Raw genomic sequence first — 14,030 nt, 5'->3', positions numbered from 1 at the left:
TAAAGTATATCATCATGTTTTTAAAATCTAGCAACCGTTTTCTAGGTTATTTATATATTTCTACTTTTATTTTTACTCTTTTTAAACCGCTTGCAATTATTATAATATAATATATATATATATATATATATATATATATATATATATATATATATATATATATATATATATATATATATATATATATATATATATATATATATATATATATAATTATTATATATTACAAATAAAAAATATCGAATACGAATAATACATTTACAATATACCATATATTGAATAATATAATTGAATATTGAAAATCAATATTTCTTATATGTCCTTACACCCACTCACACACGCAAACACACACACACACAGACGCACGCACGCACGCACGCATACACACACATACACACACACACACATATATATATATGTGTGTTTGTGTGTGTGAGTGTGTGTGTGTGTGTGTGTGTGTGTGTGTGTGTGTGTGTGTGTGTGTGTGTGTGTGTGTGTGTGTGTGTGTGTGTGTGTGTGTGTGTGTGTGTGTGTGTGGGTCTAATGAAATGGTGTCTAATGTAATGTAGTAACTTTAAATATTTAACATTAAATATAGGCTACAACATTTTTTAATGTTGTAGCCTATATTTAATGTTAAATATTTAAAGTTACTACATTTCATTAGACACCATTTAGAAACCATTAGACTTGCATTAGAGATGTTAGATCTGGAGTATTATCTATCATCAGCTACCCATTTGCTTCAGCTTGATTTGTGTTTTACAAAAATTACAAAAAAGTAAAAACTAAGAATAAATCCAGGCAAGCAGAATGAAGTTGGAGATCATTAAACTATTTCTAATAATATTAGAATATTGATTATTAACATTACTATTGTTATAGTTTTTATTCCTATTATTATTATTATTATTATTATTATTATTATTATTATTATTATTATTATTATTATTATTATTGTTATTATTGTTATTATTATTATTATTATTATTTACAGCAGTTTTATTATTAATAATATTGTTAATCGTCATAATATTGTTACTATTATAATGATGGCGCCACCAGCGGTTGGTCTTTTTTTATTAGGGAACAAAAATTTATGTGCTTTTAAACATTACACCCTACATAATTTTTAAACATTACACCCTACATAATTTTTAATTATGCGCTATATAGTTTGTGGTTATATTTCAAAAAATTGTTTGTCCAGTAATGTCGCAGATAATTTTTTCCAAAATTCTTTGAGTCATTTTAATTGTTAAATATCTAAAAAAAAATAATTTGCTAATTATATTGTAAAAGTTTGCTAAGCTACGAATATCCGATCGTAATTAGCATCAATAATGTACGACTTATGTCAATTTTATTACAATGGACGAAGCAATCCTTGGCAGTTAAGCAATTTGGCTGGAAACCACAAATTATCTTAAAAAGATTGACGTTTGTAAAAAGATTTTTTGAATTTTATGTTACTGTTTTTTTATTTAAAAAAAAATCATCTTTTCCATTTATCTATTAAAATATTTATATATAATTCTGTTAAAATTGTATTTAGTTTTCATTATGTGTTAGATTGATTGGACGAAAATGACGTTTCCTTTTCTTAATCTTAGCTATGTCTTTTCTTCCGTTTTTATTATAGATAAATGCTCGTTTATTAAAGGTTATAGAAAATAATCTCAAATTTTTGATTTATTTAAGATTGTAATAATTAAATGTATTGTGCTTAAAAAAAACAAGTATTTTGTGAAAGACCAATTCATGTAAACCTCAGCAAGCTAATTCGTATCCCATCGATTATATAAACTAAACATGAGAATAAGCCAAATTTTTATCGGCCAAAACCGAAAAAACGTTTGATCATAATAAAAAAATAAACGATTTCATTCAAAAACCTTAAAAATTTACAAAAATTGTACATTTTAAAAATTAATTTGGTTCCACCATTATCTAATTACTTCGTTCCAATATTCACATAGCTTTTTTTTTAAGAATTTTTTTGTTTGGACATTATAATTGTTTTAACTGTCAAATAGAAAATTAACATCAGTGTTGTATCTGGACATTTTTCTATGGTGAGTGACGCGTCTCAAAAATTAATTGAATTAAATTTTGTGTTTTGTAAAACAAAAAGTTGTAATGATTAGTTTTGCTTATAGAAATGGGTTTGATAAAAACAATATACATATAACCCCTTTTCATTGCCGAGTATGCCATGAGGGAATATCGGCTATGCTTCTTCTCGCTAAAACACCCCGAACACCTAAGCTTTTGATAGCATTTAAAAAAGTTTGGTCTAAATCACAGAAGATAAATAATGGTTTCATATGAATTTGAAAAAATAACGATTGGAGATACGAATAGTTGTGTGGTTTTCATATCTGATGTTTTTTATATTTATTTTGAGCAGTTTGATAAAGATAATAAATTTGAAGTATTTTTTTTCGTATAAAAAAATGTTTCTAAGATTTGCAATATAATTACTAATGTTTCAAAATAATATCAGCAATGTTTGCTTCGAAACTGTTTTTAAAAATATTGTGTTTTTGCTAAAATAAGGTAAAACAATTTCTAAAAATAAATCTTCATAAAAAAATTAATAAAAATTATGTATCCAAAAAAAAAAAAAAAAAAATATTCTTAGCCATATTTCGTGGCAAAACTGATACTTGATAAGAATAAATTTAATCAAAAGCAATAGTACTTTTTCCTTCATTTAATTCCCTGGAGGCTTGCGTCTTTCTTAGGAAGTACTCGATTCATTCGAGGTTGTTTTTTTTTAACGAAAATTATCTTTAAATATTTTTGAATACGTTTTAGAATATTTCTTTTAAAACATTTAAAATGATAAATTTAACTTTATAAATAAAATAAATTTCATTGATGTTAAACGAGGTTGTACTTTGCAAAGCATTCAGCCAAACCACGTGACTTATCATTCGATTAGATACATTAGTTATAGAGCCAAAACATATTTAGGTTTTTTAGTCATAATTTATTTACATTAAGTTGCAAGCGTTTTTTAAAAAACTTTGTCTTTTGGCTAATAGCCATATGGACGTCTCGTTTTTTTGTAGTTTAAATATACAAGTTCATTTGTGTTTTATTTATTTTTAACTTCTGTGTTTATAGCACTGTTATTATTATTATTTTAAAAATATGGGTAAGTAGTTTCTTTATTTTATTAGCATCTATAACGGAAGTTTTATATTGCTTGTAGGCTGACGTTAGATAGCATAATAGCAAGACTGTCCAACGACAAAAAATATTTGAATGGCGGTGACAAAAAATCGGAACACATATTATTGGTTAGTTTGATTTTCAGTTTTATTTATTTATTTTTTAATAATATATAATAGTTTATAAAATTTTGTTAATGTTTTTTTTTTAATTGTTATTATTTCAACGTTTTTTTCAAATTAATTTTGTTGTATCAATATTTTTATTATCAACGTTATTACTATTGTGTTTCTTTTATTGATTAATTAATGATTTCTTTTATTAGTAACGCAGCATTTAACTGCAATTTTAATATTTTAAATACATTAAAAAAAAAAAGGAAAACACCAAAACTTAGTATTTAGAAATTCAATTTTTTCATATAATTTATAAATAGAAAATTTTAGTTTGCGCCCTGCATAAAGATTTTTTACAATGCATCATTTTTTAAAAGTTTAAGGCAAACACATATTTATAAAGCCACTTAATCCTTAACGGTTTTTAGTTTAACCAATCTTTGCTTGGTTACCAAGAGTTACTTCCGCAGTTTGCTCAATCTGATATTCACGGCACATTCAAAGTTATGTATCGTTTTTTACGTATTGTTTGTAATATTGAAACTCCCAAATACTCGTAAAAAAAAATTACATGTAAAAAACTTTTCTTTTTTTTTAATCAAAACGAGCTCTTACTAAAATGTACGCTTCATACTAAAAAATGTACGTTGTTATGCATAAAATATTGATTGATCTGGCTAAATTGCTTGGATAATCTAAGGAAATGACACTTGATTATAAGCCTAGAAAATATTTAGTTTTGCCTTTCCTACAGATAAATAAGTCAGCAATAGTCATTGTGATAATCTGCATATATAAGAACGCAAGCTTCAAGGAAAACAAAATGGTAATTGAATAATTTTTACGTGTTTTTGGTAAATATTTCTCTTTCAATAAATTCACCCCGCATTGTGTTTTTTTTTTTTTGAATATGAATTTAAGCATTAAATATATATACAAAAAATATTTTACTATGTGATAATTATAAAACATTTTTTGTTTTAAACCATTTTTTAATTTGCGTAAAATTAGAATGAATGCAATTAAATGTATTCAAACTTCTTATACGATTGCTATTTTAATTGTTTATACAACGATTTCATTTGTTAGATATAAGTAGTTTTTCTTAAGGTTTTTTTTTTAATTATATTTTTGGGTTTATTTTCAATAGTAAGTTGCTTAAATATTTGAACTCGAAATGGTAAAACCTTTCTTAATGAGTTAAGTGCTTTAAAGTGTTACGCCTGATATATAGTTCATATAGTTAAGTAAATCATAAAAAAACTATTCCTTTAAATTTTTATACTTTTTTTTCATTATAAATTTTTACACATTTTTTTGCGTGTGTAAGGTTTTAAGGTGCTCCCAAGAATTCTTATTGTCATATCACAGAGCACCACGGAATACCTTTTTCATTAGTTGATAAAATAAGAACTAAGTTTATAGAAAAATAAATAAATTACTCAATTCTTGTCTTGTTTAAAACCAAAAGAAAATGATTCATGTCTAAACGTTTCCTTACCGTCTCCTTCTAATGTCTGGAAGGCAGTATTTAAATTCTTGCAAAAATCACATTAAATTGTTTTTACGATTATAAATTGTTTTCGATATTTTTATATACTTGAAGCATATATATATATATATATATATATATATATATATATATATATATATATATATATATATATATATATATATATATATATATATATATATATATATATATATATATATACATACATAATATCAAATTTTCAGGATATATATTACTTTGAGCAAAATTGATTAGGCGGGAGTCGGAACTATTAATCAGTAAAGAACCTTAATAAGTTCCAACTCATTGATTTTAAAGACTCTTTAATTTTTTTGAAATAAAAACAATAAGAATTAAAACTTGTGCAATATATTGTTTGTTGCCCCATCTTGCGCACTAAAACCTAATTTTTCTTCCAATGTGGAATTAAAAATGCTTAGTGTAATCGAAAATGTTTTTAAAATAAAACCTTTATGAATGTAAAGAACTACTCGGATGCTTTCGATCTATTTTTTAAAAAAATGTTCGAAGCGAACGCTTTTACAACGAACATGTTGTTTAAGTTTTAATTTTAAATGTTGTTTATGTAATGAAATAATAAATAAAGATATAAATAAATTTGAATGCGTCGCATATCATAAGCTATTTATAGATGAAGATATTAGCATGCAATTTCTAAGTGATAATTTTTTTGAATAATGAGTCTTTTTCTTGACCTAGCCTAAACCCTTTTAGTCGCGATGTGTAGACTTACTTACGCTTATCCCTGTGCCAGTTGATGAATATAAGTTTACCAACGCATATTCTGTTTCCAAAGTTTGTCGATATTTATTAACTCGTTTTAAATATTAATAATGACGTTGAATAAAACGGCACTATATATCTTGAAACAGACCTATTACAGCACTGCATTTTTGATCTGGAATGTGTTTATTAACTGCATGAAATATCTATTTAAAATAACTTGTTTAAACTTTTAAAATGCTAAAGCGGAACCACATATGTTGAGCCTAACCATGCCTATGTGGCGTCCAAGGGCGAAATTTTTTTTGCTGATGCCAAGCTTAAGTTTATACCGTAACAGAAGATCATAGCTTGAAAAGTATTTTGTAAAAATTGATTAATGTAGAAAATTATTTGATTAATGTAAAAAATAATTCTTAATTTTAAGTCATTATATATTTTTAAGAATAATAATTACGAATAATAATGATAGTAATAATAATATTAATAATAATAATAATAATAATAACAATAATAATAACAATAATAATAGTTATAATAATAATATTAATATATTAACAACAATATATACATTTTTGCAGAGCATTAACAGTTGTTAATGTTATAAATTGTCATAGTTAGCTTTAAAAACATTTAAGGATCTTGAACGAGCAACATAGTTAGGCAAAGAATTCCAGTTTTTAATTATTCTGTTGTTAAAGAAGTTATTTCTTGAGGAACACTTCAATTTTCCACTTTCGATTCTTTTACTAAGTCCACGTATGTTTTATGAAGGACCAAATATATTTCTTCCTTAAACGTTTTTGTATTTATACATTTGAAATCTATAAAAATGAAGCTGGTTTTTAGAATTTTTTATGTTAATATTTTTAAAATCCAAGTGAATAAAAGTGTGATATGGAAAAAAATCTGTTTTTGCTCTTTGCATTTAGGTTGATGCATAGCAATTTCGTTATGCTTTTTTTAATGTAAAAATATTTTTAACGAAAATCTCTTTTTTAAATCTCGCTGTTTTATAACTTAAGTTTAACTTTATTGCGCACAGTATGCTAGATAATGTTTTAGAAAAAGTTTTTATTGCCATCAACACTTAAAATTTAAAATAAACTATTCTTTAGTCAATTATATAAAAATACTTCTCAAATATATATATATATATATATATATATATATATATATATATATATATATATATATATATATATATATATATATATATATATATATATATATATATATATATATATATATATATATTTATATATATATATATATATATATATATATATATATATATATATATGTATATATATATATATATATATATATATATACATATATATATATATATATATATATATATATATAACGGTTTTTAGTTTTTCAAACCCTAATAAATTAATTACAACGAATATAAGATTTAGGTTTAAATTCTTGAACAATATAAAAAAATACAATGCAATATAAATCTTATTTGTTAAATTAATAAAACCTATTTTTCGGTAATTCATCAGTGTCCATTGTTACTATACTACTATTCTATATATTAAATTATATATATTTTTGTAGAAAAACAAATATTTTTTGTGGCTGTTTGGTTAGTTTATACTCCAGATGATTTTAACGTAACTTTTCCGTGCTTAAACGAGTTATTAAACTTGCTTTTAAGTATATTTTATAACTCATTAAATGTGTTTCTTGGTCAGAAATAACCACTTCATCGGAATCGGAGATTTGGAATATAGAAATGTTTGGAATGAAGCTTCTTTTTTTTTTTTTAATTTCTTTTATAATTTTTCAAACGCCTAGCTGATGCTGCTACGACGTTATTTAAATGTAAGAAATATTTTTGGATTTTTCTGATATTGGTATGTTTTCGAGCAAACAATACGTTTAAAAAAAAAATCAGAAAAGTTGCCCAATAAGGGTAGATCCTTTACCTTACATAATATGTTATCAATTTAAATATATTTGCATACTTATTTGTTTCTTTATTTATATTATTTTTATTTTAGGTATCGCAAACGAATAACGCTTGTTTATCCTTATCTTCAGGTAAAATTTTGAAATCTTCAATTGTTATTTTTATTATTTTGTTATTTATTATTTTAATATTTTGTAGAAACTGTTTTTTTTTTTTTTATCTATTGATAGTATTCTACTATGCTCAACTGATAACTCTGAGCATTATCTCACCCACCCAAACTCTAAATACCCCTTGTGTTTATTAAACTTTTTTTATTAAGTAAAACAAAAAAACCCTTAATTATTAATCGCGTACCTTTGTAAAACGAGCCGTTACAGATTTACAAAATGATTTAAAAAAAATCCAATTGTTTCACTTGAAATCAGTACAAAACTCATAAGAGTTTTAATAATGAGGTTTTATGTCAAATTGAATCTTTTTATTTCATCACTAAATGTCCTAACAATTGCAATAGAATTTTCTAATTTAGATGAAGAGGCAGACAATGGTGCAGAACCAGATCTACATCAATGTGGTCATTGTAAACTAATGTTTGATAGTCTTCGCAAGTATTTTCTTCATAAACTTCAAAAAGCCTGTTGGGAGAAAAAAAACTTAGATGACGTATGGAACGAGAGTAGTACGTCTGCTTCACCATCTATATCAGATACAAAAGATGATAATGAAGAAGAAGAAAAAGAAAATACAGATCAAGTAAACTGTATTTAAGTCTCTAAGCTTAAGGGAGCAAAAGTCAAAATTTTCATTTAAGCTTTTTTAAGTGAAGAAATATCTATTATTAAAACAAATGTGTACATTAAAAAAAATCATATATATGTATATATATATATTTTTTTTGATTATTGTTATTAAAGCAAAAATAATTTTTTTTGACCAACACTCTGTTAAGCATAATGAATATGAATGCATATCAGATTAACTTTTAACGGCCTCCTAGAAAATAATTTAATTATTTAAAAAGAGATTTAAGAAAAATTGCTTTGATTTAGTTTTTTCCCGTTCTACAAAAATTGTTATTATAATATATATATAAATATATATATATATATATATATATATATATATATATATATATATATATCTTACTTTTGTTTTTGTTTTCTCTCAGCCTCATTACAATGATACCAAAAGCATGCAAAATGGACAACCTAAAAGGTTGTTTTTATTATTTTTTATTTTTATTTTTTTGTTAAGAAAAACATTTCATGTAAATGTTTTTATTAGTGATTTTATATTTAGATATTATATTAATGTATATTTTATTATTAGTGACTTTAAATTTAGAAAAAACCGTAAAGGAGTAGTTCGACGTATAAAACCTGCAAAAGAATGCGAAAACGTAAATAGTGATAGTAAATTTTATCAAAAATGTACAAAAATATGTGTTATTGATTCCTCCAATCAAAAAACTGAAAATTATCCAAGCAAAAAAGACTTAATCAAAGATGACAACAAATCTGATAGCACTGATTTAAAAATATCCCATTTATTTGAGAAATCAGATAAAAGTTATAATGATAATCCCAGCATTCAATTTGATCAAGCACCATCCAGGGTACCTCCTATCATTACCACAAGTACAATCACAGAGAACAAAAATTCGAAGCAACCATTTTCAAACTGTAAACTCCCATTTGATTATTCGTATAATACGTTTTTAAGAAAAAAGCAAGAATTAGAAAAAAATGACGATATAAAAAATGATGACGACTCAGAACTATCTTTTCAAAAATATAAACCGGCCAGTAACTTGTTTACAGAAAAGGATAAAACAATATCCACAAGCTCGTTATCTGGGAATAAAAACTCTAAATCCTTTATCATTGGTTCTTTTAATACAGATGATAAAAGCTCTGTTTCAGAAATTAAACCAGTAAAAAATAAAAGCTCTTCCTTAATAGGCTACGGGTATTTTAAACAAGAAAATACAGATGATGAAGATGAAATTTTAAATAAAAATAAAAACGATTGTTCAAATAGTTATCATAATGCGACTTTGTCAATGTCTGAGTTAGTATTATTTTTTATGTACATTACAATAAAATATTAATTTTAAATTTTATTTCATGTTTAATATTAGGATACAGCTAGAGCTGTTAATGGGTTTGACCTTTGACCTGGTTTTACGGAAAGCACACCCAGATCTAGAAAACATAATGGGTAACGGGTAGTTTTTGTTCTGTTTTAAAAATATAAAAATTCTATGCCTGCTTCGAATCTAGACTCGTACATTTTATTGAGCCTTGTTAACAACAACAAATGTTTAGGGGTTTAAAAGATTTACTCTGCAGATTTACTCAGAGGTAAGGCGTTGGTAAGGAAGTCACAACAATATGTTGCATAGTCGGTTACTCTTTGTTTTATACTTATAACTAAATTAAGTATTTTTGATTACTCTAAAACCCAACAAACATGCCAAATTTAATAAGGATAAAAGGTTTTAGGGATTTTTAATGTAGAATCTTTTTAATTTAACAAGAATATGGGTCAGACCTTCAAGTTCTTCAATTGTCAAAATAATTCCTTGGGACGCTATTTTGGTAGTGCACATATAAAATCAATACAAACCCATACCCGGGTCCTGAGTATATATCTAACCTGTTAACAGCCTAATTTATAACTCATCATTTTGTAAATAAATTTGAATTAAATTTAAATTTGATCTTTAAACAGTTTAAACTCAATATTACTTTTGTAAACATGGCTTTATTTATGTAATATAGTTTGTTTCTATTAGAGATATAAAAGAAAAAGAAGCTGTAAGTCCGACGATAGAAGAAAGTAGTGTCCATAGCAACGAAGACTTTGATGAATCATATAAAGGTCTGTTACCATAGATATTATAGAGTATTAAAAGTAACTAATTAATTAATCAAAATAAAAACAAACATATATAAATATATACATATCCATGAGGTATTATTTTGTCTGTGCTACTTCATCTCGATCAGAAAAAAAGTAACATATCCGCATCTTTAGCTCTTTCAATGTGCGATAAAGCTGATTCATCCCAGTCAGGCGAACCTTCATGGAAACACGCAAAGCAAGTCTATCGATGTCCTTTATGTGCTAAAGTTTTTCCTTTTAAAAGCAAACTGCAACGACATGTTTTAGTTCATACAGGAATTAAACCATATAAGTGAGTGCAGTATATTGTAATTGTTAAATTTTAGACGTTGAAAATGTTGAGTAAATAATATTTCTCTCTAAATTAAGGTGCACAGTGTGCGGGAGAGGATTTACTCAGCAAATCGATTTACAACGACATCTCACTCGGCATACAGGAGAAAAACCGTTTAAGTGTCATTTATGTAAAGCCCAATTTATACGAGCAGACAACTTACGCAAGCATTGCAAAGACTCTCATTATGTCAGCATTGATGAACCAATTAGAAAAAGACGTAGAAAGACAACAGGTAGCGACACTGTGTTGCCGCCATTAGAGGTGGCTATCGCAATGGCACTTAGTGAAACAGAAAAAAATGGTGGCAGAGTTCTTGGAAGATTAAATACAAAACCTTCCATGCGTGTTTCTAGTTCTATAAAATCGGGGTAAGTGAGTTTTGCACATAATATCTAAAGTTATTATAAATTATGTTTTATTTGAATTTATTAAAAAAGTAAAACAATTTGTTTATAGCGCAATATACCAATCGAATCAACCGCATGAAACTTTTTCGCATTCTCCGTATTCCAGTATCCATAAAGAACACGATGATACAGATATTGTTTGTGTATCGCCTTCTAAAGGAGAATCTGGAAGTTCCACAACAGATCCAAGATTTAAAATGGAAGAAGATTCTAGATTAGGTAGCGCTTCTCCATATCAAAGACAAAAAAGAGGTTACGACGATGATGCAAAATATTTAGATGATCGTCGTTATGGAAATCTTGAAAAAACTGATACTTCTAATAACGGTTATTCTTTTAGAAATTCTTCAGAAATCAATGACGATGTTTTATTTACATCTCGTCAAAGAACATATAACAAAGACAAAAGTTCATACGATTCGATAAATTGTGAAAGAAAGCAATTCACTAAAGCAAGAAGCGCAGAAACTCGGCAATATGATGATTTTTATCAACGACACAGTTTGTTAGATGAACGGGAGATAAGAACAAGATACAATTCATCTCCAAATTTTAGTAAGCAAAATAAAAACGATTCCGTCTTTTTAAACGAAAAAACACATTCCAATATATCGTCATCTCCAAGATTTTTTGATTCTGATAATATGAAGCAAAATCTTTCTCCATCTTGTTCTGACAATGCTAAATCACATCAAATACTTTTTAGAGACAAACCTAGCGTAAGCTATGGTGATTATTTTCCACCAGCAAGCATCTCTCCAAACTCAAACAGTCATGAAGATCGCGCTAAAACAATGCATTTTCAAGAAATATATAATCGAAAAACTGCATATGGTAAATTATCTCTCATAGATTTTAAATACTCAAACGATCATCGCGATATTACTTCTAACAAAATAAGTAGACATACTTTAGAAAATAATTTCGTTCGTGGTGGGGAGAGAAATAGTCCATATAGGACGAAATTCAATTTAAATGAAGTTGAAAATGTATTTGTTGAGGATCAAGAGACACCGATTGTCCATCCTAGCGATCAGGGTCAAACATGATTCTGTGTAAATGAAGTTTTTATATTAAAATGTGCATAAAATACATGTTACACAATAAGTTATTTGTTATTTGCATGCTAAATTATACTGCGCAGGCTAAATTATATTACGCAAAGCTAAATTATTACAAAACTTTTGCTATAAATTGTATGTTATTTAATGTATGTGTTATATAAATACGTTTTTTTCTAAATATATTTATTTGATAGAACTCAGTTTCTTATTTGATCATTTGATGATTTGTAATTCACCTCCCCAAGGCCAAGAAGGCCACTACAGATGAGGAGGCTACTTGTGGTTATAACCCTCTCCTAACTCTATAACTCCGAAACATGAACCTTGACGAACAAGGCCGCTGCGCGGAGAAACAAGTTGAAGAAACACATATATAAAGCAAACTCCAAAAATGTATATGTTTATATTCAAATAAGCATTATTTGCAGAAAATTGCGATGATTGTAGCCAGGGAACAAAAAAGCCTTAAAATTTGGCAACAACTGCCTCAAACGTTAGATCAACAAGTTGAAAAAAAAATTATTATTTTTTTACTATTTTTAACTAAACTTTATTTATGTGTAATTTAAAATTTCATATAATAATCTCTTAGTCTTCAAATTTTTATTAAACCTCTCAAGTTGAGAAAGTTCCAAACTTAATATAGCTATAATATTTGAATCATGCATGGGGCAATTGTGACCAAATTTTTAGGGCTTTTTTGTTTCCAGGCTCCAACCATGGCAATTTTTTGCGTAGTATCCTTATTTGACAAAAGTATAAACATATAAATGTTTGGAGTTTGATCTATGTCTGGAAGATCTCAAAAATTGCAGCATTCGCATCTGATATATATACAAACATTTTCTCTAAATTATATCATAATATCATGGCCTACTTAAATACACGACCTTCTATTCTGCTTAAATCGATAAAAAGTAGGCCAGTTGAAAAAACGTATATTCCATCAAATGGACAAACTTTTTTCAAAATATTTTAATTATTGCGTAATAAGTATATCTGGCGGTGGATAAAAGTTTTGGCGTTTGATTAATAGCCATCTCTATGAAACTTCACCAAACTTTGTAATGTTGTTTGTGGCTACTTATTTCGTTATTAGTTATAATAATGGTTAATAAATACTGTATCGTTGCTTTTAACTCTAATTATTATGGTTATATAATAGTCCCAGTTCTTGGTTTTCCAAAAGATGATGATTTGAAAAAGTTATGGGTTAGAATTAGTAAACAGAATTCCTCGCCTGTCATTTAGTGATTTATTTAAAATATTTTGATGAAATTTTAATACACAAAGGTGTATCGGCGAAAAGGTTTCGTTTGTTGGATAATTTGAAGCCTGTTTCTACAATATACCCGGTTAGCATAGCAACAGCTTCACTTCCAGTTATGTCGATACCAAGGAACTTACAAACCAAAAATTTTTTTCAAAAAGATGAATATCAGAAATTTTTATCAATTGATGTTATTAAATTCTTAATTCTGCTACAGTTGCTAATTCACCAACAGGATATTCATTTTCCAAATTTGATGAGTGTTTTATGTTCCATAAAATTATTCAAAATGAACTACACATACCTGAAGTTGCTGAATGTATTCATATTGACAAAAATCTTCATGTCAAACTTTTTTTATAAAAAAGCACCGAAAATAATTAAATAAGTTGTCCATCCTGAAAACTACAAAAAAAATGTCACTGTTGCTTTAGGTATCTTCTATGAAACTACAGCAGCAGCAAGTAAACCATTATTTCGTGATTTTTTTAAATATTAATATTTATAATAGATAAAGATACTTTTCAATATATGGTGGAGATTTCAATATAATATATTGAAATTT

At 26.3% G+C, this 14,030-nt stretch overlaps 1 protein-coding gene across 7 annotated transcripts in view; it reads left to right on the top strand.

The window, feature by feature from the left end:
- Window positions 1-12,391, top strand: part of LOC100203223 (uncharacterized) — a 39,208-nt gene extending 26,817 nt beyond the window's left edge. For 2 of the 7 annotated variants that reach the window (XM_065817741.1, XM_065817743.1), the window contains exons 2-10: window positions 3,221-3,308; window positions 7,569-7,608; window positions 8,010-8,233; window positions 8,649-8,695; window positions 8,825-9,550; window positions 10,278-10,363; window positions 10,520-10,679; window positions 10,757-11,092; window positions 11,181-12,391. In XM_065817741.1, the coding sequence (XP_065673813.1) occupies window positions 3,221-3,308; window positions 7,569-7,608; window positions 8,010-8,233; window positions 8,649-8,695; window positions 8,825-9,550; window positions 10,278-10,363; window positions 10,520-10,679; window positions 10,757-11,092; window positions 11,181-12,180 (2,707 nt within the window). In that variant the 3' untranslated portion in view covers window positions 12,181-12,391. Of the gene's footprint in view, window positions 1-1,424; window positions 1,445-3,220; window positions 3,309-3,756; window positions 4,123-7,568; window positions 7,609-8,009; window positions 8,234-8,648; window positions 8,696-8,809; window positions 9,551-10,277; window positions 10,364-10,519; window positions 10,680-10,756; window positions 11,093-11,180 lie in introns of those variants that run through there. The other 5 variants (XM_065817739.1, XM_065817740.1, XM_065817744.1 and 2 more) reach the window with 4 other exon arrangements.
- The last annotated feature ends 1,639 nt before the right edge of the window (window positions 12,392-14,030 follow it).

Source organism: Hydra vulgaris, chromosome 14 (genome assembly GCF_038396675.1).
Source record: "Hydra vulgaris chromosome 14, alternate assembly HydraT2T_AEP".
Taxonomy (NCBI): domain Eukaryota; kingdom Metazoa; phylum Cnidaria; class Hydrozoa; order Anthoathecata; family Hydridae; genus Hydra; species Hydra vulgaris.
Note: the sequence above shows the minus strand (reverse complement) of the source record. Positions and strands in the feature narration are given on the sequence as shown.